The sequence below is a fragment of the Pongo abelii genome, chromosome 2 (genome assembly GCF_028885655.2).
Source record: "Pongo abelii isolate AG06213 chromosome 2, NHGRI_mPonAbe1-v2.0_pri, whole genome shotgun sequence".
NCBI lineage: Eukaryota > Metazoa > Chordata > Mammalia > Primates > Hominidae > Pongo > Pongo abelii.
The window spans coordinates 16,384,643-16,409,913 of NC_085928.1; the positions used below are offsets into that span (position 1 = coordinate 16,384,643).

The 25,271-nt window shown below is 36.5% G+C and overlaps 1 protein-coding gene across 25 annotated transcripts in view; it reads left to right on the plus strand.

Annotated features, from left to right (window-relative positions):
* The window catches only part of GOLGB1 (golgin B1), an 89,618-nt gene that overhangs the window by 40,125 nt on the left and 24,222 nt on the right, over positions 1-25,271 (plus strand). For all 25 annotated transcript variants that reach the window (XM_024244205.3, XM_024244210.3, XM_024244209.3 and 22 more), the window contains 5 exons: positions 326-441; positions 12,689-12,803; positions 15,393-15,466; positions 16,350-21,538; positions 22,696-24,607. In XM_024244205.3, coding sequence (XP_024099973.2) covers positions 326-441; positions 12,689-12,803; positions 15,393-15,466; positions 16,350-21,538; positions 22,696-24,607 — 7,406 coding nt within the window. The remainder of the gene's footprint in view (positions 1-325; positions 442-12,688; positions 12,804-15,392; positions 15,467-16,349; positions 21,539-22,695; positions 24,608-25,271) is intronic.

Below are 25,271 nucleotides of genomic sequence, written 5' to 3' on the forward strand. Positions count from 1 at the left end.
GTCAGAGGTTACAGTGAGCCAAGATCGCACCACTGCACTCCAACCTGAGCAACAGAGGGAGACTCTGTCTCCAAAAAAAAAAAAAAAAAAAAAAAAAAATGCCTAGGCCTATTTTATTTTACTTTTGAAGGAAGTGATTTACTGAGGTGTCCTTTGGTTCTTGAGAACATTTAACATTTAGCTAATAATAATGGTGTCATTGGCATCATAATTTTAACTAAGGTAACTAAACTAGTAAACAGCATACAGTGTATCTTTAGAAGATAATAATAACTATATTTCAGACTTGAAGCAAATATTACATTTATTTTTTTCTTTTCCTTAGATCAACTCCAGCAAAAATCCAAAGAAATTAGCCAATTTCTAAATAGACTGCCCTTGCAACAACATGAAACAGCATCTCAGACTTCTTTCCCAGATGTTTATAATGAGGGCACACAGGTAATTAAATGTGAACTTCTTATGAATATTAACTATTTGTCTTTGCTGTATCCGTACTTCGGTGCTCTAATGAGGATTTATTCCAGAGAGCTATATAAACCTTCTGTTTTTTCTGCCTGAAAAAATACTTTTTTGAGGACAATTCTATTTGAAAGGAATCATGAAAGGCATTAATGCAGTGTTTCAACAATAAAGAATGAGAAAATAATAGATAACAATACCATGGTCTCAGAAGCCTTTCTGATTCTAAGGTCTTAACAATTTGTATTGGAGATGAATCATTACTTTTGCTTTTATAGTTAATTTTCCCAGTTCAGAAGTCTTTTTTTTTTTTTTTTTTTTTTTGGTAAACCAAGATTTGATCAGGTTTGGTAAACATGAGTCAGTCTAATCAAACTTAAAAGTCTACTATGGAAATCATATTGTTCCCATTAATTAATAACAGTAAAAAAAATATATAATGGCCAATTAGCTTCTTATTGGCCAGTATATTCTTTCTTCCATCTACAAAAATCTCTGTAGAGAGCTAGATTATAGTCATTGAAGGCTGATTCAGGCTGATTGAGCCTGAATATCAGAATGAAGGTAGTTAGTTTGATGTTCTTAATTGACTAATGTCAAGTTGAGATAACTAGATTCAGTCATTTCCATTCTAAGATTATACCCTTCCAAACTCACAAACATATTGGTCAGCAGAGTCTTGTCGTTCCTGGGCTGTGCTGTCCACTGATAAAAATTTTTGCCTCTTGGTTTCTAGCATCTAGGCTTTCAAATCTCTTCTGTTCTCCCATTCTCGACTTTTTCCTCCAATGTTTTGTTAAGACATTTTCCAACCATTCAAATAAGTTGAAAGAGTTTTGTAGCGAACATCTGTATACGCACCATCTGAATTCTGTCATTAACATGTTACCACGTTTGCTTTATCAAATGTCTATCTATTTATTCATCCCTCTGCCCATCCATCAGTTCATCTTAAATTTATAATACATTTCACTGTAAGTTGTGGACATCAGTACATTTCTTTCTAAATTTGTCAGCATTCTTATCATTGACTATATTTTAATATTTATTTATAATTGTTCTTTTTCTTTTGAGGTAAGATTTACAAACCTTTAAATGCACAGATCTTAAGTATACCATTCCTTGAGTTTTGACAAATGCATACACCTGTGTTACCCAAACCCCTATTCAAGATATATCACATTACCATCACCTCTCAAAGTATCCCTGTACCCCTTTACAGTCATCCTCACCCTTCCCCTCTAAAGACAACTACTGATTTTTCACCATAGATTAATTTTGCTTGTTTTACAACATCATATACATTTAACCATACAATAGGTCCTCTTATGTGTAAAGTTTTTACTCAGCGTATTTGGAGATTCATCCATATTGTGCATGTATTATAATTTAATCTTTAATATTGCTGAGAAGTATTTTGTTTTATGAACATGCTGAATTTTCCTTTGCATGATGGTACTGCATTTTCCTATTGATGGACACCTGGGCTTTTTCATGCTTTGGCTATTATGAGTTAAACTGCTATGAACATTCTCATACAAATAGTTATGTGGATGTATGTTTTCATTTATCTTCAGTAAATACTAGTTGAGGAATTGCTTTGCTGGGTCATAGAGTACCTATGTATTTGGCTTTATAAGGAACTGCCAGGTCTTTTCCCAAAGTGGTTGTACTATTTTTTTTTTTCCAAGACGGAGTCTTGCTCTGTCGCCCAGGCTGGAGTGCAGTGGTGCAATCTCGGCTCACTTGCAACCTCGACCTCCTGGGTTCAGGCAATTCTCCTGCCTCAGCCTCCCAAGTAGCTGGGATTACAGGTACTCACCACCACGCCCGGCTAATTTTTGTATTTTTGGTAGAGACAGGGTTTCACCATGTTGGCCAGGCTGATCTCAAACTCCTGACCTCATGATCCACCCACCTCGGCCTCCCAAAGTGCTGGGATTACAGGCATGAGCCACCACACCTGGCTGTGGTTGTACTATTTTATACTCCCACCTAAAATATATGAGAGTTCCATTTGTTCCACATCTTCTCCAAGATTTGGTGGTGTCAGTTTTAAAACATTTTAGCCATTCTAATGGGTATGTAGTGGTATTTCATTGTGTTTGCATTTCCCTGATGACAAATTATGTTGAACTTTTTTTCTTGAGATTCTTAGCCATATGTATACCTTCTATTGGTGAAGTGTCTGTTCACATCATTTCCCCATTCTTAAAATTGAGTTCTTTGTCTTTTTATTATAAAGTAGGAATTCTTTATATATTCTGAATGTCAATCTATTATCGTATATGTTTGGTGAGTATTTTCTCCCATGCTGTGGCTTTGTGGCTTGCCTATTCATTTTCATTATGATATATTTTCATTAGCATACACTTTTAAATTTTGATGAACTTAATTATTTATCATTTTTTATTGTTTTTTTTTTCTGTGTCCTGTCTGTGAAACCTTTGCTTAGCCCCAGTTCATGAAGATATTGTCTTACGCTTTCTTCCACAAGCTTTATGGTTTTAGTTTTCATATAAAGTCTCTGAATCTCAAATGAATTTTTGTGTGTGTTGTAAGGTGAAGGTCAAGTTGTTTTGTTTTTTCCCATATGGCTATTTCGTTGTTTCAGCACCATTTCTTAAGGAGACTTTACTTTCCTCATTGGATTCTTTTGGTACCTTCGTTGCAAATCAAAGACTAATACATTTATTTCTGAATTTTCTGTTCTGTTATATTGATCTATTTGTCAGTCCCTATGCCAGTATCACAGTCTTCATTATTGTAGTTTGTTGTTAGTCTTGAAGTCAAGTATTAATAGTATAAAGTCCTCCAACTTTGTTCTTCTTTTCAAGATTGCTTTGACTATTCCAGGTCCTTTCCACATAAATTATACAGTCAGCTTCTCAAATTCTACTTTTTAAAAAAAGACAGATGAGATTTTGAATTGGTATTGTGTGGACTCTATTGATCAATTTAAGGAGAACTGACAACACTACTGAACTTTTAAATCTACGAATATAGTATATATCTCCATTTATTTAGATCTTTAATTTCTTTCAGCAGTGTTTTGTAGTTTTCATTGGAGAAATTGTGTACATTATAACATTTATTCTGAAGTAGTTAATATTTTTGATACTATTATAGATGGAATTATTTTTATTTCATTTTCCAGTGTATGCTAATATGTAAGTATACAACTGAATTTTATTAAGCTTATATTCTGTGACCTTGATAAACAAATTAATTTTATTGGTTTTAGTCTCTTTTTGTAGATTCTCTAGGATTTTCTCTGTAAGCAATCATGTCATCTGAAAATAAAGACAAATTTTACTTCTTTCTAATTTTTATGCCTCCAGTATACTGTTTAATAGAAGTGGTGAGACTGGACCTTCTTGCATTGTTTCTAATCTAAGAGGAAAGTGTTCCATAATTTACCATTGGCTGTGATACTTGTTTTAGGTTTTTAAGGAATTTCCTCTATCAGATAATCCTCAATCTTTTAGAGGAATTTTTCTCTTAGTTTTTTTGGTATTACTTAATTTTTTCTTAATTTTTAAAATAAACTTTCTCTTAATTTTTTTTTGATATTTCTAGGCTATGTGGTTCTTCTATGAGTAATAACAAATGTCTAGTTGTAGCAAACCTCCTAAAAATTTTTCTATTTATTTATTTTTTGAGATGGAGTTTCACTGTTGCCCATGCTGGAGTGCAGTGGTGTGATCTCAGCTCACTGCGACCTCCATTTCCCAGGTTCAAGTGATTCTCCTGCCTCAGCCTCCCAGGTAGTTGGGACTACAGGTGCCCACCAACACCCCCGGCTAATTTTTGTTACTTTAGTAGAGACAGGGTTTTGCCACGTTGGCCAGGCTGGTCTGAAACTCCTAACCATACCTCCTAATCATTGGTGATCTACCCGCCTTGGCCTCCCAAAGTGCTGACATTACAGGCGTGCGCCACTGCGCCTGGCCTTTTTTTTTTTTTCTTTTTAAAAAATTTTATTTATTTATTTGTTTTGAGACAGAGTCACTCCATCACCCAGGCCGGAGTGTAGTGGTGCAATGACAGCTCACTGCAGCCTCAATCTCCTGGGCTTAAGTGATCCTCCCACCTCAGCCTCCTAAGTAGTTGGGACTACAGGCACATGCCACCATGCCCGGCTATTTTTGTGTGTTTGTTTGTTTATTTATTTATTGGTGGAAATGGAATTTCATCATGTTGCCCAGGCTGGTATAGAACTTCTGGACTCAAGCAATCCCCCTCCCTTGGCCTCCAAAAATGCTGGAATTATAGGCATGAGCCACCACACCCAACCACAATATATTTGTTGAAAAAAATCTGCATATAAGTGAACTCATGTAGTTCAAACCCATGTTCAAGAGTTAACTGTATTATCCTTTGTCTATATTACTGAATTTGATTTGCTAGTATTTTGTGAAAGATTTTTGTATTCATGTTTATGAAGGATATTAGTCTACAGTTTTCTTGTTTTATAATATCTTTATCAGGTTTTGGTATTAAGGGTATGGCAGCCTCATAATATGTTCCCTTTTCTATTTTCTGGGAGTGTTTCCTTTCTTTCTATTTTATGAGAGTTTGTATGTGATTGGTATTATTTCGGTTTTTGAAAATAATTTTTTAAATACTTTTTTTTAAAAGAATTCACCAATGAAACCATCTGAGTTTGGAGTTTTAGGAAGGTTTTGATAATGAATTGAATTTCCTTTACAGATATAAGGCTAATAATAAGATTTTTTTTTTTTTTCCACTCTGTGCCAGTTTTGGTTTGTTTGGGCTTTTTTTTTTTTTTTTCCTGGGGTTTTGTCCATTTCATTGAAGATGTTCTATTTTTGTCATAACGTTGGTTACAATATTTACTTTTTATCCTTTTAATGCCTGTAAGCACTGATCCCTGCTGTTGTTAATTTGTGCTTCATTTTCGTTATCAGTCTATGTAGAATTTATTCAGCTTTTTTCCCCCATCTTTTCAAAGAAGCACTTTTGGTCTTGTTAATTTTCTCTGTTGCTGATTATTTTCATTTTCATTGATTTCTACTCTTTAGTATTTCTTTCTACTTACTTGGATTTACTTTGCTCTTTTTATAGCTTCTTAAGGTGAAACTTTATATCAAAGATTTCAGGTCTTCTTTTCTCATATGAACATTTAAAATTAACACAGTTCCCTCTAAGCATAGCTTGTTATGTTGTGGTTTTTTAATCATTTCAGTTTTTAAAGGTTTTTCTAAGTTTCTCTGTGATTTTTTGATTGACCATGGATTGTTTAGAAGTGTGTTCTAAATAAACACATTGTTGTAGAATATCCAGATATTTGGTTTTATTTCTAGATATCTTATTGATTTCTAATATAATTTCATTATGATCAGAGAATATGTTTTATATGACTTCAATCCTTTGAAATTTATTGAGACATATTTTATGACACAGCATATGGTGTCTTGGTGAACATACCTTGTACACTTGTAAATAGTGTGTATTCTGTAGTTATTGGATGTAATGTTCTACAAATAGCACTTAGATCATAGTATTGTTCAGGTTATCTTTGTCTTTGACTTTCTGGTTATTGAAACATTTGCTAAGAGGGGGTTGAAATCTCCAACTATGACTGTGGAATTGTCTGTTTCTTCTTTTAATGTAGTCATTTTTTGCTTCTTGGAAATTGGAATCTCTGTTATTAGTACATACACATTTATTTTTCAGATAAAATGTTCCTTTTTCACTTACAAAATGTTACGCTATCTCTAGTAATACTTCTTTATTTACATTTCTCTGTATCTGGCATTAATAAAATAATTCAGTCTTATGTTTATTGCTTGAATGGTATATTCTTTTCTATCCTTTTACTTTTAACTTATGTCTTTCTTTAAAGTGAATGTCTTGAAGGCAACATATAGTTGGGTTATACTTTTTTATTTCTTCTCTTCTTTGTGATTGGAGTGCCTAGTCCTTTTAATGTAATTATTGATGTGATTGGATTTAGGTCTACCATTTTGTTTTCTGTTTTTTCCCCTCTGTTTTCCCTTCTTCTTTTTTCCTGCCTTCTATTCGATAATTAGAAGTTTCTTGAATTTAACTTTCATTTATTGATTGACAACTTTTTCTTTTAAACAGCTCTATTAAAGGTATACTTGACATACAGTAATGCGTACACATTTAAAGTATACAGTTTAAAGAGGGTTTTGTTTGTTTGTTCATTTGTTTTTTGAAACAGGGTCTTGTTCTCTCACCCAGGCTGGAGTGCAGTCACATGATCACAGCTCACTATAGCCTTAACTTTCTGGGCTCAAGCAATCCTCTCACCTCAGCTTCCTGAATAGCTGGGACCACAGGCATGTGCCACCATGCCTGGCCAATTTTTTTTTTTTTTTTTTTTTGTAGAGACAAGGTCTCACTATGTTGCCCAGGCTGGCCTCAAACTAACTCCTGGGCTCAAGTGATCCTTCTGCCTTTGTCTCCCAAAGTGCTGGGATTACAGGTATAAGCCACAGCACCCAGAACAATTTGATAACATATAAAACCATCACTGCTATCAAGAAAATGAACATATTCATCATCTCTAGAAGTTTTCTCATGTCCTCTTTTAATCTTTTCCCTCACATCTTTCTCTACCTAGACAACCACTGATCTGCTTTCTGTCATTATAGATTTTTAAAAAGTTTATATAAGTTGTATATGCACTTTTGTTGGCTTACTCAGCATACTTATTTGAGATTCATCCTAATGTTTGTTTAGTAATAATTCATTCCATTGTATTGTTGAGTATGTTGTAAACAGCACAATTTGTGTAACCATTGACTCATTGATGGATAATTTGGGTTGTGGACAGTTTTGGCTAATACATATGAAGTATTTATGTTTATGTTTTAAGGAGATTAAAATAAGAAAATAAATCTTAACTACCATTGCAGTTACCATTTCTGGTACTTTTCATTCTTTGGTGGTAGATCAGAGATTGCCAATCCTTTTATGTATAGTAAATATTTTAGGCTTTGTGGGTCATACAGTCTTTGTTGCAAGTACTCAACTCTGCCATTGTAGAGCGAGAACAGACATAGAGCCAAGGTAAACAAATGTTTGTGGTTATGTTCCAATAAAACTTTATTTATGCAGGCCTCCAAAGTTTGTCAAACCTTGGCTTCATATTTCCATCTGGTATCATTTTTCTCCTATCTGAAGGACTTTTTTTTTTTTTTTTTAAATAGAGACAGGTTCTCATTTTGTCACCCAGGCTAGAGTGCAGTAGCATGATGATGGCTCACTGCAGCCTCATCCTCCTGGGCTCAAGTGATTCTTCCACATTTGCCTCCAGAGTAGCTGTGACTACAGGCATGCAACATGATACCCAGCTAATTTTTTTTTTTTACTTTTAGTAGAGATGAGATCTTGCTAAGTTACCTGGGCTGGCTGGTTTTAACCCCCTGAGCTCAAATGATCCTCCTGCCTTGGCCTCCCAAAGTGCTGGGATTACAGGTGTGAGCTACTGCACCTGGCTCTGAGGGACTTCTTTTAATTTTTGTGTCTGTGTGCACATGGATGTGTGTGCAAGTCTGCTGGTCATGGGGTTTTTTGTTTGTTTGTTTTTGTTTTTGTTTTTTTTTGAGACGGAGTCTCGCTTTGTCACCAGGCTGGAGTGCAGTGGTACAATCTCGGCTCACTGCAATCTCCACCTCCTGGGTTCAAGTGATTGTCCTGCCTCAGCCTCCTGAGTAGCTGGTACTACAGGAACCCACCACCACACCTGGCTATTTTTTTGTTTGTTTTGTTTTTGTATTTTTGGTAGAGACGGGGTTTCACCGTGTTGGCCAGGATGGTCTCAATCTCTTGACCTCATGATCCACCAGCCTCGGCCTCCCAAAGTGCTGGGATTACAGGCGTGAGTCACTGTGCCCGGCCAGTCATGGGTTCTAATAACACTATGTCTGAAGACATCTTTATCTCACCATTGTTGTTGAAAGATTATTTTTTTGCTGACTAGAATTCTACATTGAAAGTTTTTTTTTCTTTCATTTCTCTAAGTGTATTACTCTATTGTCTTCTTTCTTGCATTTTGGTTTTTTTGTTGGTTTTTTTTTTTTTTTTTTTTTCTTTGAGACAGTCTCACTGTGTCATCCAGGCTGGAGTGCAGTGGTGCAATCTCAACTCACTGTAACCTCCACTTTCCGGGTTCAAGTGATTCTCCTGCCTCAGCCTCCCATGTAGCTTGGATTACAGACACCCATCGCCACGCCTGGCTAATTTTGTATTTTTAGTAGAGATGGGGTTTTGCCGTGTTGGCCAGGCTAGTCTCGAACTCTGGTCTCAAGCAATCCACCCCCCTCAGTCTCCCAAAGTGCTGGGATTACAGGCATGAGCCACTGCACCCGGCCCTTGCATTTTGTTTTTAATAAGAAATCTGCTGTCATGCTTCTCTCTTTCTCTTTTTTGCTGCCTGTTTTTAGGATTTTACCACTGTTTTTGAGCACTTGAATTATGATGTACCTTGACATAGCAAGTTTCTTGTGATTGGGGTTCATTGAGCTTTTTCAATCTCTGTGTTTATAGTTTTGGAAGATTTTCTGCCGTGAATTAGTCAAATATATATATTTTTCTGACTCCCTACTCTTCTTGGGGAATTCCAATTACATGTATATTAGATTACTTGAAGTTGTTCCAAAACTCATTAATGGGCTTTTAATTTTTTTTTTTTTTTTTGAAATGGAGTCTTGCTCTGTTGCCCAGGCGGGAGTGCAGTGACGCAATCTCAGCTCACTGCAACCTCTGCCTCCCGGGTTCAAGTGATTCTCCTTTGTTTCTATCTTTGTTTTGTTAACATATTTTGGAGCTTTTTAAATGGGATTCAGTTAGATTCTTTGAAAAAAACTTGGTCCTTTCAGATCTTGCTGCTTTGATTTGTTAGGAGGGTTCGAATCAGTGCTTAGTCATTCCATACTCCTGAGGCAAGACCTTGCTGAGAATTCTACTCAATGCCCTGAGAAGTGTTTTTTCACATTTGGCTGTATAACTGACACTTCCGGGTTTTGTGTGAGCACCAAGTGCTATTCTTTAATCTCTTCAGATAGGTAGGGGTAGTTCAGGTAGCCTTGGATGCTTTCCTCACAGTCATGTGCTGCTCTGTATTTCACTGAACACTTGTTCAGTCCCTTTGCAGATCTGCAGAGTTTTCTCTTTATGTGACTTTTTCCCACCTGGTATTCTATTCCGTGAACTGCAGCCATCTTGCTCTTTCTTGACTGTCAGCTCTGTCTCATGAACTTAGGGAGTCTACCAGGCTCAGCCTATGTTCCCCCTTCTTGGACCACAGCCTGAAAACTCTCTTAAGGCATGAAGCTTGGTCGGTTTTAGGGATCACTTTATTTGTTTTCTGCCTCTCTCAGAGATAATTATCCTTTGTTGCTTGATATCCAGTATTCTGAAAATGATTATTTTATTCTTTTGTCTGGTTTTGGTTGTTATTGCTTCAGGTAGGAGGTTAAATCTGTTCCATGTTACTTAGTCTTTAGCAGAAGCAAAAGTCCTCTATTGGGTATTGAGCTATATCTTTTTACAAAAATTTTTTAAGTGGTTGCTCTAGGAAGTATAACATATATCCATAACTTTTCAGTCTTCTTGAGTTAATACTGTACTACTTCACTTAAAAGGTAGAATCTTCATAATCATATACCCTCACCCTATTCCTTATGCCACAGTTGTTGTATGTATTATATTAACAAAAGTGATAAGCCTCAGCACACAATTTTAATATTTGTGCTTAAAATGGTTATATATATTTGAAAGACATTAAGAGGAAAATATTGACCTTAACATTTATACACATATTTACCATTTGTAATGCCCTTTCCTCTCTGATGATCAGATATCTATTTGATACCATTTTCTTCAGCCTCTACAACAACCCATAATATTATAGTATAGGTCTGTCTGTGAAAAAATTTTCTTAGTTTTTTTCTTATCTAAAAATGTCTTTATTTTACTTTTATTCTTGAATGATATTTGCTACTGGATATTATAATTCTGGATTGACAATTTTTCTTTCAGAACTTTTTTTTTTTTTTTTTTTGAGATGGAGTTTCGCTCTTGTCACCCAGGCTGGGGTGCAATAGCACAATCTCGGCTCACTGCAACCTGTGCCTCCTGGGTTCGAGCGATTCTCCTGCCTCAGCCTCCTGAGTAGCTAGGATTACAGGCATGAGTCACCACGCCTGGCTAATTTTGTATTTTAGTAGAGACGGAGTTTCTCTGTGTTGGTCAAGCTGGTCTTGAACTCGCAACCTCAGATGATCCACCTGCCTCGCCCTCCCAAACTGCTGGGATTATAGGCATGAGCCACTGCGTCCAGCCTTTCTTTCAGTACTTTAAAGAAGGTGTGTCCCTCTTCTGACCTATATTTTTTCCCTAACAATTAGTCAGTAGTCATTCGAATTATTGTTCCTCTGTATGTAAAGTGTCATTTTTCCATGGAGATTTTAAGACTTTCCTTTTATCCTTGTCTATGATGTACTTAGTTATAGTTTTCGTTGTCATTTTCTTGCTTGCTTTTGTTGAGTTTCTTACATATATAACATTATGTTTGAGAAATTTTTGGCCATTTCTTAAAATATTTTTTTCTTCCCATTCTGTCCCTCGTCTCTTCTGGTACTCCAATTACACGTATATTGAACCTTTTAATATTGTCCCACGTGTTCCTGAGGTTGTATTCATTTTTTTTCAATTTTTTTAATTCTTCTGTCTTCAGATTGGATAATTTCAGTAGATTTATCGTCTTCAATTCACCAAGACTTTCTTCTGTCGTCTGTATTCTACTGTTAAACCTATCACATTGAAATTTTCATTTCAGATAATATGTTTATTCATTCTAGAATTTCAAACTGGTTCATTATTTTTTTTTGTTTTACTAAGATTTCCTTTCTTCTCATTCATTATGAGCATATTCATTTATGGCCTAAGCATAGATATAATAGCTTCTTTATTAAAATTCTTGTTTGCTACTTACAAAATCTGCATCATTTTATGGCTAGAACCTGTTGATTACATTTTTTTTCGTTGACAATGGGTCACACTTTCTTTATGCGTGAATGACTTTGTTTTGAATTCTGGATGTTGTGTTTTGTTCTCAAGATTCTATTTTATTATTTCTAAAATTTCAATTACTTTTTATCAGACAGTAAGTTGGACTCAAACCCCAAACTCTGGCCTATGATAGAGAGGCATCAAAACTCAGTTCAGTTATTTTTGCCTTAGCTGGGCTGCTTTAAGTCAGTCCAACAAATACATTGTGCCATTGTTCAGCCAGAAATTTCAGCTAAGTTTATACACAGAATTCAGGGCTCCTCCTTCCTAACTCTTTTTCTTCTCTCCGATCTCCCTCCTCACATCCTGGCAGCTATGTTTGTCCCAAACTCTTCTCATTCTTCAAGCCAGAAATATCTGTGGCTATTCTATTGGAATTTTACTTGCCCTGTATACTGCAAACTGGGAACTTCCCTCAAGATAAAAGCCATAAAAACCCTAAATTCATCCCTTGCTATTTATTTTAAACATCGAATGAAGATTTTGGGGTCAAGTATGCTGTAAAGACCCTCATGGCTTAAAAATTCTACAATTATATGAAAATTTTATAGAATAATATCCATGGAGAATAAAAAAAATATATAAAGACATAAAACTAAAGATGTGGCATAATTAGATATATGCCTATCCTTAGGAAAACCAAAAATTCTGGATGTATAAATTAAGCCAAGGGAATTTTTATTATACTTGGAAAACAAAAAAAAAATGTATAAATCTTCTTCCTTTCTTAAGAGGTACGTATTCCTTTGCCTCTATTCCTCTTTGTGGAACCTCTCTTCATGTTCATTCTCCTTCAGGAGAGAGACCATGTTACTTGGTGGCATTAATCTAATCTTTTAATACTATTTGTTTGTGAACCTGAAAATGTTCTTTCTTATGCTATAGACTTGGGATTTCTATCTTTGTAATCCAGGCTTCAATCTTAAATTTAAAAGCCAATGAACTTGATATTTGTGTGAAATATTTTATTTCTTTTTCTAAATCTTTAGATAAAACACTTTTCTTCAAAGATTACCTAGGCAGATAAGTAGATGTTATTTTTAAAGTATTTTCATGGCTGGAGAACTTCTAGAAGACAAAAATGCTGGAGGCTATCTGGGCGTTAGTGTGAGAATTTTCTACTGGAGAATCATTAATTTGTTGTCTTTCTACAATTTAGGCAGTCACTGAGGAGAATATTGCTTCTTTACAGAAGAGAGTGGTAGAACTAGAGAATGAAAAGGGAGCCTTGCTCCTTAGTTCTATAGAGCTGGAGGAGCTGAAAGCTGAGAATGGTATGTATAAAAGAAAACCATAATTCTCTGTCTTCTTATCCCACAAGTGCCTCTACTTTTATCACTAATTATGTATAACATGTAGAATTCTCTGATTCCATGATAATAAAGATTTAGATAATAGAGCTGGTAACTATCAAAGATAATACACATTAAACAATTAGAGCATAGTATCAGTGTTTACATAAGTACAACATTTTGCAATATGGACTATACATGCTGCAGGATTTCTTTATAACTCATAATCATTTTGGAATGGTCATCATATCCTATAGGAAGTATGGCTTGAACAGGACCTTAATAAGATGATTTTTAAAATAGGTAAAATGAAGAAAGAAAGGACATTCTGGTAATAAATTTGTGGGATGAGGTAACAGAGATCAGTAAAAAGGTTTAAAGGTAGAAACTATGTTGTGAGTGAGTGGTTTATGCTCGTGCTGTACCCTGCTTAGAATCCTGCTCCTTTCCTTTAGTCTGGATGATTCTTACTCATCTTTCAGGCCTCGACTAGCACATTATCTTTTTCAGGAATTTTGTATTGATCCCCAAAAGTTGGGTTAAATGATTTTTTTTTGTGCTTCCATAACATCCTTGTATACTTTTAACATTGTATTAAAATGATCTGTTTGTATGTTTGTCTTTTTCACTATATTATAAGCTCTTCAAAGTTTAAATATAAGCTCTTCAAGGGCAGGGGCCATTTTTTTTTCCATCTTTGCTTTACCCAAAACTAGTATACTACCTGGCAAATAATGGCTACTGAATAAAGTTTTGTTGGATTGAACTGAACATAGCATTTTATCCTATTGGATTGTGTGTGAACAGTTAGTGAGAATGAAGACGCGTCTCCTTCCACTTATATGCTTCATGTAGCCTTTATGGATTTAGTAGCATGTCGTTAATGCTTTATTGATCTAATTCATCTTTAACTGACTACTACCCTTTATCATCTAGGAGTGAGAATGAATAGCAAGTAAAGGTTGTAAAACTTTTATTAAACTCTAGAGCCAGTATTTCTAACTTAACCATTTTACAGTTTTCCACTTAGATCTAAATGGAAGCTTATGCACTTGTATTAGACGATTCCCACTATTTCTAATAAGTAAAGAACACCACAAATTCAGCTCATTATTTAACCCATTCAGAGCACTTCTTTGAGACCTTATCCATGATACTTATTTTGCAGTTTTGCAAACAGTCTGTATCCTGTCCATGTGGCTTCACATGGTTTGGAGGTATTATATGGGTTCCATTCCTTTGCTCTTTCCTGCAGGGATCACTGACCTTAAGGTTTTCTGTATTGGTTTTTGTGTCTGGCCTTATAGATTACTTTTACCTTGTATGTCATGTTGTTTTCAACTCACCTTTTGCACTGACATTTCTACCACTGTACTCCTTTTTCAAGTAATCTTGTGAAACATCTGAACATATATACTGTCTTGAATTCCCTTGTCTCATCTATGGTGCCTTTCCTATGTGCCAGGCACTATTCTAGTTGCTGGGGATATAGCTATGAACATATTGGAGGGGAAGACAGACTACAAACCTGTTTATACACAGAAGAAAATTTCAGAGAATGATAAGTATTAGGCTAAAAATAAAACAGGGTATTTCAAGTATGCCTTGGAGAAGAGGAACGCAGAATTAGAGTAGTGACAGTAGGCCTTTCCGAGGACTTTAAACCTGAATGATGAAAAGGGGACAGCCATGCAAAGAGGCTAAGCAAAGAGCATTCCAGGCAGAGAAAAAAGCAGTACAAATGTCCTCAGGTGTGAATGAACTTGATAAGTTTGCAGAAGAGAAAACAGACCAGTGTTTTTGGAGCAGAGTGAACAAAAAGGGGGCAATACAAGAAGAGGAGGTTGGAGAATTAGTAGGGTCAAAGCATGAGGGTTCCTGTAGGTCACATTAAGACATTTGGATACAGTGTAAAAAATATATATATTTTTTCCTTTGGTGTATCTATCTTCTCAGGAAGAATATAAGCTTCTTGAGGATATTGATATTGATGCTCAATATATACACATTGTCACAGAACTTGGGTTAAAACTCCAAAGACTTGGATTCTAATCCCAGCTCCCTGAACTAGCTGCGTAACCTTTTGGGTCGTGTCATTTCTTTGTTTCCTTATATGATCATTGAGGAGATAGGATAGCTCCCTTTTAGTGCTGAAATTTGATATCTTTATGAACATTGAAGAACATTGTAAGTGCTATATTAATGCAAAATATATATTACAAACATAGCAGGATTATGGATAAATTATATGTATTGTCCTAGAAGTTCCTGATTATGCCACAGAAATAACTGCTTTATGTCCTGCATCCTGGCATCCTTCTCCTTTCAAACCTTCCACTATTTAGTATACTTCACTCAGGTTCATTATCATCACCTAGTACTGTTCTATCTTATATCTCATGTAATCATATCCTCTTGCCACTTCTTTATTTTAATAAGGCTTTCACCTCTCCCAAACTATTTTATTTTTTAAAAAATTATTTCATGCAATTCAAATAGCTTCACATGCAATCCTGTTTTTTCACACACTCCACATATATCTTCTAAAGATATTTATTTTGTGACTTTCAGAAAAGCTGTCTTCTCAGATTACTCTCCTGGAGGCTCAGAATAGAACTGGGGAGGCAGATAGAGAAGTCAGTGAGGTAAGTGATGTGTTCTTAATATAACTAGAACATGAACTAGATTAAGAGAAGGTAGCTTCATATGAAAACACGTCTATAATTTTCTAGTGTTGCCAGAGAAGTACATTACCTATAGAGTGAGATCTATTAAAGAGATTCATAATGGTTATTATATCTCATTTATTGTTACTTGTTTCTGAATATTAGAATTCATTGTTCTAAAGCAACACAAATACAGTAGCTACTAATTTGGGATTTGATAACCCATTTTTTTATACTGGGTTATCATCTATCTCAGCTTCTTTGTTCATCTTGGAAAAGTTTCTCAGTGAAGAGATTAGATAAGATTGGCACAGCTTTACTAAAATTAAATAAAAAGGGATCTTTGGAGAATGATCCTTTTAATAATCTGAAAATTACTATAAGAAGTGTATGGTTGCTTAGTATCATTCTGTTGATTTAAGAGTATTGTGAGCTGCGTTGTGTTTAGTTAGCTGTGTTTTTCTAATCAGTAAGTCAGTGATAGAATCATACATGCCCTTGAGGAATAATGTGGCTTCCTAACAAAAGTATCTGCTTACTTTTTTAAAACAATCAATTAGGAGTTTTATTCTGAAGGAAAAAAAGCTTCTTATGTAAGGAATATCTAGAAAATGAATTCCAGATTTCCTTAGGTCTTTTGAATAGGGCTTGACTTCAGTGCGGGATTTGCAGAGTGCCCTTGGAGGTCCAGTTGGGAGATACAAACTGATTTTAAAAGGATTTAGCAGTGTTATAGTACAAAGAAGGTTTTGACTAAAAAGTCTGAAGTTTTAGAAGATGAAATGCAAGTTTTTAGTTGGGCTATTCTTTTAATGTTATAAAACATTTGATTACAGCTTTTTTTTTTCTTTTTTAAAAATAGATCAGCATTGTTGATATTGCCAACAAGAGGAGCTCTTCTGCTGAGGAAAGTGGACAAGATGTTCTAGAAAACACATTTTCTCAGAAACATAAAGAATTATCCGTTTTATTGTTGGAAATGAAAGAAGCTCAAGAGGAAATTGCATTTCTTAAATTACAGCTCCAGGGGAAAAGGGCTGAGGAAGGAGATCATGAGGTCCTTGACCAGAAAGAAATGAAACAGATGGAGGGTGAGGGAATAGCTCCAATTAAAATGAAAGTATTTCTTGAAGATACAGGGCAAGATTTTCCCTTAATGCCAAATGAAGAGAGCAGTCTTCCAGCAGTTGAAAAAGAACAGGCGAGCACTGAACATCAAAGTAGAACATCTGAGGAAATATCTTTAAATGATGCTGGAGTAGAATTGAAATCAACAAAGCAGGATGGTAATAAATCCCTTTCTGCTGTACCAGATATTGGTCAGTGTCATCAGGATGAGTTGGAAAGGTTAAAAAGTCAAATTTTGGAGCTTGAGCTAAACTTTCATAAAGTACAAGAAATCTATGAGAAAAATTTAGATGAGAAAGCTAAGGAAATTAGCAACCTAAACCAGTTGATTGAGGAGTTTAAGAAAAATGCTGACAACAACCGCAGTGCATTCACTGCTTTGTCTGAAGAAAGAGACCAGCTTCTCTCTCAGGTGAAGGAACTTAGCATAGTAACAGAATTGAGGGCTCAGGTAAAGCAACTGGAAATGAACCTTGCAGAAGCAGAAAGGCAAAGAAGACTTGATTATGAAAGCCAAACTGCCCATGACAATCTGCTCACTGAACAGATCCATAGTCTCAGCATAGAAGCCAAATCTAAAGATGTGAAAATTGAAGTTTTACAGAATGAACTGGATGATGTGCAGCTTCAGTTTTCTGAGCAGAGTACCCTGATAAGAAGCCTTCAAAGCCAGCTGCAAAATAAGGAAAGTGAAGTGCTTGAGGGGGCAGAACGTGTGAGGCATATCTTAAGTAAGGTGGAAGAACTGTCCCAGGCTCTTTCACAGAAGGAACTTGAAATAGCAAAAATGGATCAGCTCTTACTAGAGAAAAAGAGAGATGTGGAAACCCTCCAACAAACCATCGAGGAGAAGGATCAACAAGTGACAGAAATCAGCTTTAGTATGACTGAGAAAATGGTTCAGCTTAATGAAGAGAAGTTTTCTCTTGGGGTTGAAATTAAGACTCTTAAAGAACAGCTAAATTTATTATCCAGAGCGGAGGAAGCAAAAAAAGAGCAGGTGGAAGAAGATAATGAAGTTGCTTCTGACCTTAAACAAAATTATAGTGAGATGAGCCCAGCAAGACAAATAAGTAAGGAAGAACTTCAGCATGAATTTGACCTTCTGAAGAAAGAAAATGAGCAGAGAAAGAGAAAGCTCCAGGCAGCTCTTATTAACAGAAAGGAGCTTCTGCAAAGAGTCAGTAGATTGGAAGAGGAATTAGCCAACTTGAAAGATGAATCTAAGAAAGAAATCTCACTCAGTGAGAGTGAGAGGGGAGAAGTGGAAGAAGATAAAGAAAACAAAGAATACTCAGAAAAATGTGTGACTTCTAAGTGCCAAGAAATAGAAATTTATTTAAAACAGACAATATCTGAGAAAGAAGTGGAACTAGAGCATATAAGGAAGGATTTGGAAGAAAAGATGGCAGCTGAAGAGCAATTACAGGCTGTGGTCAAACAGATGAATCAGACCTTGCAAGATAAAACAAACCAAATAGATTTGCTCCAAGCAGAAATCAGTGAAAACCAAGCAATTATCCAGAAGTTAACCACAAGTAACACGGATGCAAGTGATGGGGACTCTGTAGCACTTGTAAAGGAAACAGTGGTGATAAGTCCACCTTGTACAGGTAGTAGTGAACACTGGAAACCAGAACTAGAAGAAAAGATACTGGCCCTTGAAAAAGAAAAGGAGCAACTTCAAAAGAAGCTACAGGAAGCCTTAACCTCCCGCAAGGCAATTCTTAAAAAGGCACAGGAGAAAGAAAGACATCTCAGGGAGGAGCTAAAGCAACAGAAAGATGACTATAATCGCTTGCAAGAACGGTTTGATGAGCAAAGCAAGGAAAATGAGAATATTGGAGACCAGCTAAGGCAACTCCAGATTCAAGTAAGGGAATCCATAGATGGAAAACTCCCAAGCACAGACCAGCAGGAATCGTGTTCTCCCACTCCAGGTTTAGAAGAACCTTTATTCAAAGCCACAGAACAGCATCACACTCAACCTGTTTTAGAGTCCAACTTGTGCCCAGACTGGCCTTCTCATTCTGAAGATGCGAGTACTCTGCAGGGCGGAACTTCTGTTGCCCAGATTAAGGCCCAGCTGAAGGAAATAGAGGCTGAGAAAGTAGAGTTAGAATTGAAAGTTAGTTCTACAACAAGTGAGCTTACTAAAAAATCAGAAGAGGTATTTCAGTTACAAGAGCAGATAAATAAACAGGGTTTAGAAATCGAGAGTCTAAAGACAGCATCCCATGAAGCTGAAGTCCGTGCAGAAAGCCTGCAGCAGAAATTGGAAAGCAGCCAACTACAAATTGCTGGCCTAGAACATCTAAGAGAATTGCAACCTGAACTAGATGAACTGCAAAAACTCATAAGCAAAAAGGAAGAAGACGTTAGCTATCTTTCTGGACAACTTAATGAGAAAGAAGCAGCTCTCACTAAAATACAGACAGAGATAACAGAACAAGAAGATTTAATTAAGGCTCTGCATACACAGCTAGAAATGCAAGCCAAAGAGCATGGTGAGAGGATAAAGCAGCTACAGGTGGAACTTTGTGAAATGAAGCAAAAACCAGAAGAGATTGGAGAAGAAAGTAGAGCAAAGCAACAAATACAAAGGAAACTGCAAGCTGCCCTTATTTCCCGAAAAGAAGCACTAAAAGAAAACAAAAGTCTCCAAGAGGAATTGTCTTTGGCCAGAGGTACCATTGAACGTCTCACCAAGTCTCTGGCAGATGTGGAAAGCCAAGTTTCTGCTCAAAATAAAGAAAAAGATACAGCCTTAGGAAGGTTAGCTCTTCTTCAAGAAGAAAGAGACAAACTCATTACAGAAGTGGACAGGTCTTTATTGGAAAATCAAAGTCTCAGTGGCTCCTGTGAAAGTCTAAAACTAGCTCTAGAGGGTCTTACTGAAGACAAGGAAAAGTTAGTGAAGGAAATTGAATCTTTGAAATCTTCTAAGATTGCAGAAAGTACCGAGTGGCAAGAGAAACACAAGGAGCTACAAAAAGAGTATGAAATTCTTCTGCAGTCCTATGAGAATGTTAGTAATGAAGCAGAAAGGATTCAGCATGTGGTGGAAACTGTGAGGCAGGAGAAACAAGAACTGTATGGCAAGTTAAGAAGCACAGAGGCAAACAAGAAGGAGACAGAAAAGCAGTTGCAGGAAGCTGAGCAAGAAATGGAGGAAATGAAAGAAAAGATGAGAAAGTTTGCTAAATCTAAACAGCAGAAAATCCTAGAGCTGGAAGAAGAGAATTACCGGCTTAGGGCAGAGGTGCACCCTGCAGGAGATACAGCTAAAGAGTGTATGGAAACACTTCTTTCTTCCAATGCCAGCATGAAAGAAGAACTTGAAAGGGTCAAAATGGAGTATGAAACCCTTTCTAAGAAGTTTCAGTCTTTAATGTCTGAGAAAGACTCTCTAAGTGAAGAGGTTCAAGATTTAAAGCATCAGATAGAAGGTAATGTATCTAAACAAGCTAACCTAGAGGCCACCGAGAAACATGATAACCAAACGAATGTCACTGAAGAGGCAACACAGTCTATACCAGGTGAGACTGAAGAGCAAGACTCTCTGAGTATGAGCACAAGACCTGCATGTTTAGAATCAGTTCCATCAGCGAACAGTGCCAACCCTGCTGTAAGTGAGGATTTCAGCTCACATGATGAAATTAATAACTACCTACAGCAGATTGATCAGCTCAAAGAAAGAATTGCTGGATTAGAGGAGGAGAAGCAGAAAAACAAGGAATTTAGCCAGACTTTAGAAAATGAGAAAAATGCCTTACTGAGTCAAATATCAACAAAGGATGGTGAACTAAAAATGCTTCAGGAAGAAGTAACCAAAATGAACTTGTTAAATCAGCAAATCCAAGAAGAACTCTCCAGAGTTACCAAACTAAAGGAGACAGCAGAAGAAGAGAAAGATGATTTGGAAGAGAGGCTTATGAATCAATTAGCAGAACTTAATGGAAGCATTGGGAATTACTGTCAGGATGTTACAGATGCCCAAATAAAAAATGAGCTATTGGAATCTGAAATGAAGAACCTTAAAAAGTGTGTGAGTGAATTGGAAGAAGAAAAGCAGCAGTTAGTTAAGGAAAAAACTAAGGTGGAATCAGAAATACGAAAGGAATATTTGGAGAAAATACAAGGTGCTCAGAAAGAACCTGGAAATAAAAGCCATGCAAAGGAACTTCAGGAACTGTTAAAAGAAAAACAACAAGAAGTAAAGCAGCTACAGAAGGACTGCATCAGGTATCAAGAGAAAATTAGTGCTCTGGAGAGAACTGTTAAAGCTCTAGAATTTGTTCAAACTGAATCTCAAAAAGATTTGGAAATAACCAAAGAAAATCTGGCTCAAGCAGTTGAACACCGCAAAAAGGCACAAGCAGAATTAGCTAGCTTCAAAGTCCTGCTAGATGACACTCAAAGTGAAGCAGCAAGGGTCCTAGCAGACAATCTCAAGTTGAAAAAGGAACTTCAGTCAAATAAAGAATCAGTTAAAAGCCAGATGAAACAAAAGGATGAAGATCTTGAGCGAAGACTGGAACAGGCAGAAGAGAAGCACCTGAAAGAGAAGAAGAATATGCAAGAGAAACTGGATGCTTTGCACAGAGAAAAAGTCCACTTGGAAGAGACAATTGGAGAGATTCAGGTTACTTTGAACAAGAAAGACAAGGAAGTTCAGCAACTTCAGGAAAACTTGGACAGTACTGTGGCCCAGCTTGCAGCCTTTACTAAGAGCATGTCTTCCCTCCAGGATGATCGCGACAGGGTGATAGATGAAGCTAAGAAATGGGAGAGGAAGTTTAGTGATGCGATTCAAACCAAAGAAGAAGAAATTAGACTCAAAGAAGATAATTGCAGTGTTCTAAAAGATCAACTTAGACAGATGTCCATCCATATGGAGGAATTAAAGATTAACATTTCCAGGTAAATGAGTAGTGAATTTTTCCTCCTCCAGAGGTAGCTTCAAGCAAAGAAAGTCTCTAAACTATTTCTGTTTCCTTTTAGACAATGGGACTAATTTTGGCATAAATTTCCACGGAAGATACATTCTCTCTCACTTCTGACTTTTTTTGGCAAATAACAATCCTGCTACAACTGCATGAACATGAAAAGTTCACATCTTCTCTTCCCATCTTTCTATTGAGAGATTTCTGTACTTCTGTTTTGTTTTGTTTAAGGTGGAGTCTTGCTCTGTCACCCAGGCTGGAGTGCAGGGTGCAATTTTGGCTCACTGCAACCTCTGCCTCCTGGGTTCAAGCAATTCTCCTGCCTCAGCCTCCCGAGTAGCTGGGATTACAGGAGCCTACCAACACGCCCAGCTAATTTTTTGTATTTTTAGTAGAGATGGGGTTTCACCATGTTGGCCAGGCTGGTCTCGAACTCCTGACCTCAGGTGATCCACCCACCTCAGCCTCCCAAAGTGCTGGGATTACAGGCATGAGCCATTGCACCTGGCCTCTGTATTTCTTTTCATTTCCATTTCAACTACTCTTGCCTGGATTTTTACCACAGTACTCTCAAATTAATTGCCTAGTCTCATCTTTTCTTCTTCCTTTAGTCCACATTAATTCATACTGCATATACCTCTTAGAGTTATTTTTTCTCAAATTTAAATTTTCTATCACTTTTTAAGCTCGAGAACTAACAATGTCTCTCATCCTTTGTATTCCTTACTTCTAATAGGACCTTTCTATTCTAAAATAGATTTCCTCAGTGTCTTTCATATCAAGATTATCCCTTAGAGAAGCCAAACATTAGCTTGTCTGGAGCAAAGTAGAATAAAATAGGAGAAAATGTTACTTTTCAGTGTTGAAAACCATGTCACTAAAATAAGTGACATATTTTGGAGTTTATGACTTAAATATATGAACCTTTAGGTGTGATATACCTTTAATACATAGCACTCAGTAGATAAACATGTAGGTGCAGAGAATTAATACCTCTTCAGTAAAACGTTTAACACCTGTTATGAATGTTAATTCATTTGTAAATCTATTGAGTACATGTTATAGTATTTGTTCCTTGGGAAACATAGTTTTTTTTCTTGAAATCTGTAACTAATGACCTTCTCTCTGTTTCAGGCTTGAACATGACAAGCAGATTTGGGAGTCCAAGGCCCAGACAGAGGTCCAGCTTCAGCAGAAGGTCTGTGATACTCTACAGGGGGAAAACAAAGAACTTTCGTCCCAGCTAGAAGAGACACGCCACCTATACCACAATTCTCAGAATGAATTAGCTAAGTTGGAATCAGAACTTAAGATTCTCAAAGACCAGTTGACTGATTTAAGTAACTCTTTAGAAAAATGTAAGGAACAAAAAGAAAACTTAGAAGGGATCATAAGGCAGCAAGAGGCTGATATTCAAAATTCTAAGTTCAGTTATGAACAACTGGAGACTGATCTTCAGGCCTCCAGAGAACTGACCAGTAGGCTGCATGAAGAAATAAATATGAAAGAACAAAAGATTATAAGCCTGCTTTCTGGCAAGGAAGAGGCAATCCAAGTAGCTATTGCTGAACTGCGTCAGCAACATGATAAAGAAATTAAAGAGCTGGAAAACCTGCTGTCCCAGGAGGAAGAGGAGAATATTGTTTTAGAAGAGGAGAACAAAAAGGCTGTTGATAAAACCAATCGGCTTATGGAAACACTGAAAACCATCAAAAAGGAAAACATTCAGCAAAAGGCACAGTTGGATTCCTTTGTTAAATCCATGTCTTCTCTCCAAAATGATCGAGACCGCATAGTGGGTGACTATCAACAGCTGGAAGAGCGACATCTCTCTGTAATCTTGGAAAAAGACCAACTCATCCAAGAGGCTGCTGCGGAGAATAATAAGCTTAAAGAAGAAATACGAGGCTTGAGAAGTCATATGGATGATCTCAATTCTGAGAATGCCAAGCTAGATGCAGAACTGATCCAATATAGAGAAGACCTGAACCAAGTGATATCAATAAAGGACAGCCAACAAAAGCAGCTTCTTGAAGCTCAACTTCAGCAAAATAAGGAGCTGAAAAATAAATATGCTAAATTAGAAGAAAAGCTGAAGGAATCTGAGGAAGCAAATGAGGATCTGCAGAGGTCCTTTAATGCCCTACAAGAAGAGAAACAAGATTTATCTAAAGAGATTGAGAGTTTGAAAGTATCTATATCCCAGCTAACAAGACAAGTAACAGCCTTGCAAGAAGAAGGTACTTTAGGACTCTATCATGCCCAGTTAAAAGTAAAAGAAGAAGAGGTACAGAGGTTAAGTGCTTTGTTTTCCTCCTCTCAAAAGAGAATTACAGAACTGGAAGAAGAATTGGTTTGTGTTCAAAAGGAAGCTGCCAAGAAGGTAGGTGAAATTGAAGATAAACTGAAGAAAGAATTAAAGCATCTTCATCATGATGCAGGGATAATGAGAAATGAAACTGAAACAGCAGAAGAGAGAGTGGCAGAGCTAGCAAGAGATCTGGTGGAGATGGAACAGAAATTACTCATGGTCACCAAAGAAAATAAAGGTCTCACAGCACAAATTCAGTCTTTTGGAAGGTCTATGAGTTCCTTGCAAAATAGTAGAGATCATGCCAATGAGGAACTTGATGAACTGAAAAGGAAATATGATGCCAGTCTGAAGGAACTGGCACAGTTGAAAGAACAGAGACTCTTAAACAGAGAGAGAGATGCTCTTCTTTCTGAAACCGCCTTTTCAATGAACTCCACTGAAGAGAACAGCTTGTCTCACCTTGAGAAACTTAACCAACAGCTCCTATCCAAAGATGAGCAACTGCTTCACTTGTCCTCACAACTAGAAGATTCTTATAACCAAGTGCAGTCCTTTTCCAAGGCTATGGCCAGTCTGCAGAATGAGAGAGATCACCTGTGGAATGAGCTGGAGAAATTTCGAAAGTCAGAGGAAGGGAAGCAGAGGTCTGCAGCTCAGCCTTCCACCAGCCTGGCTGAAGTACAGAGTTTAAAAAAAGCTATGTCTTCACTCCAAAATGACAGAGACAGACTAGTGAGTAACTAGTTCTTTCTTTCTGATCTGTTTAAGAGTTTTTGAACCTTTCTTTAAATTTATTTTTATAGAAAAGGATAAACACATTCTTATACATATTATCTGGGCATTCAGGGGAAGTATTATGTATCCCACAGGTTCTGTTTGGTCTTAGAGAAACACAGAAACATGATTTAAATTGCTAAACCTGCCAATACCATTAGAAAAAAAATCAGAAATTTCCTTGGCACAAAACTCTCCATTGGTTATAAAAGGACTAAGAGGTGGAGAGCTGTTTTATATATTTTATATACACAAAGACACATGTAAATGTTTCCAGAATTTGTCATAGCTTAACTGAAAGAAAGTAAAAGGACCACCTAGTGCCTTCTTACAGTGAAGTATAAGGATCATTTAGTGGCTTGCTTACAATTTAGCAATAGATTATCTGGTAGAATTTGGAGCAGAAAGGACTCAGTTCATCTCATGGATAACTCAACCCTAATTTGTCAAAAATAAAAAAAAGTAATGTAAAAAGAGTTTCTTTAAATAAGTTTAAATGACTTTTTAGTAAAGTTTTATTTGCAAGCTGAACCATTTGCCCACTTCCTTTTAATACCCAACATTTCCAATGGGAGAAAAAGTTAAAGAGGCTTCCTAATGCTGACATTTGACAGCTTTTAGT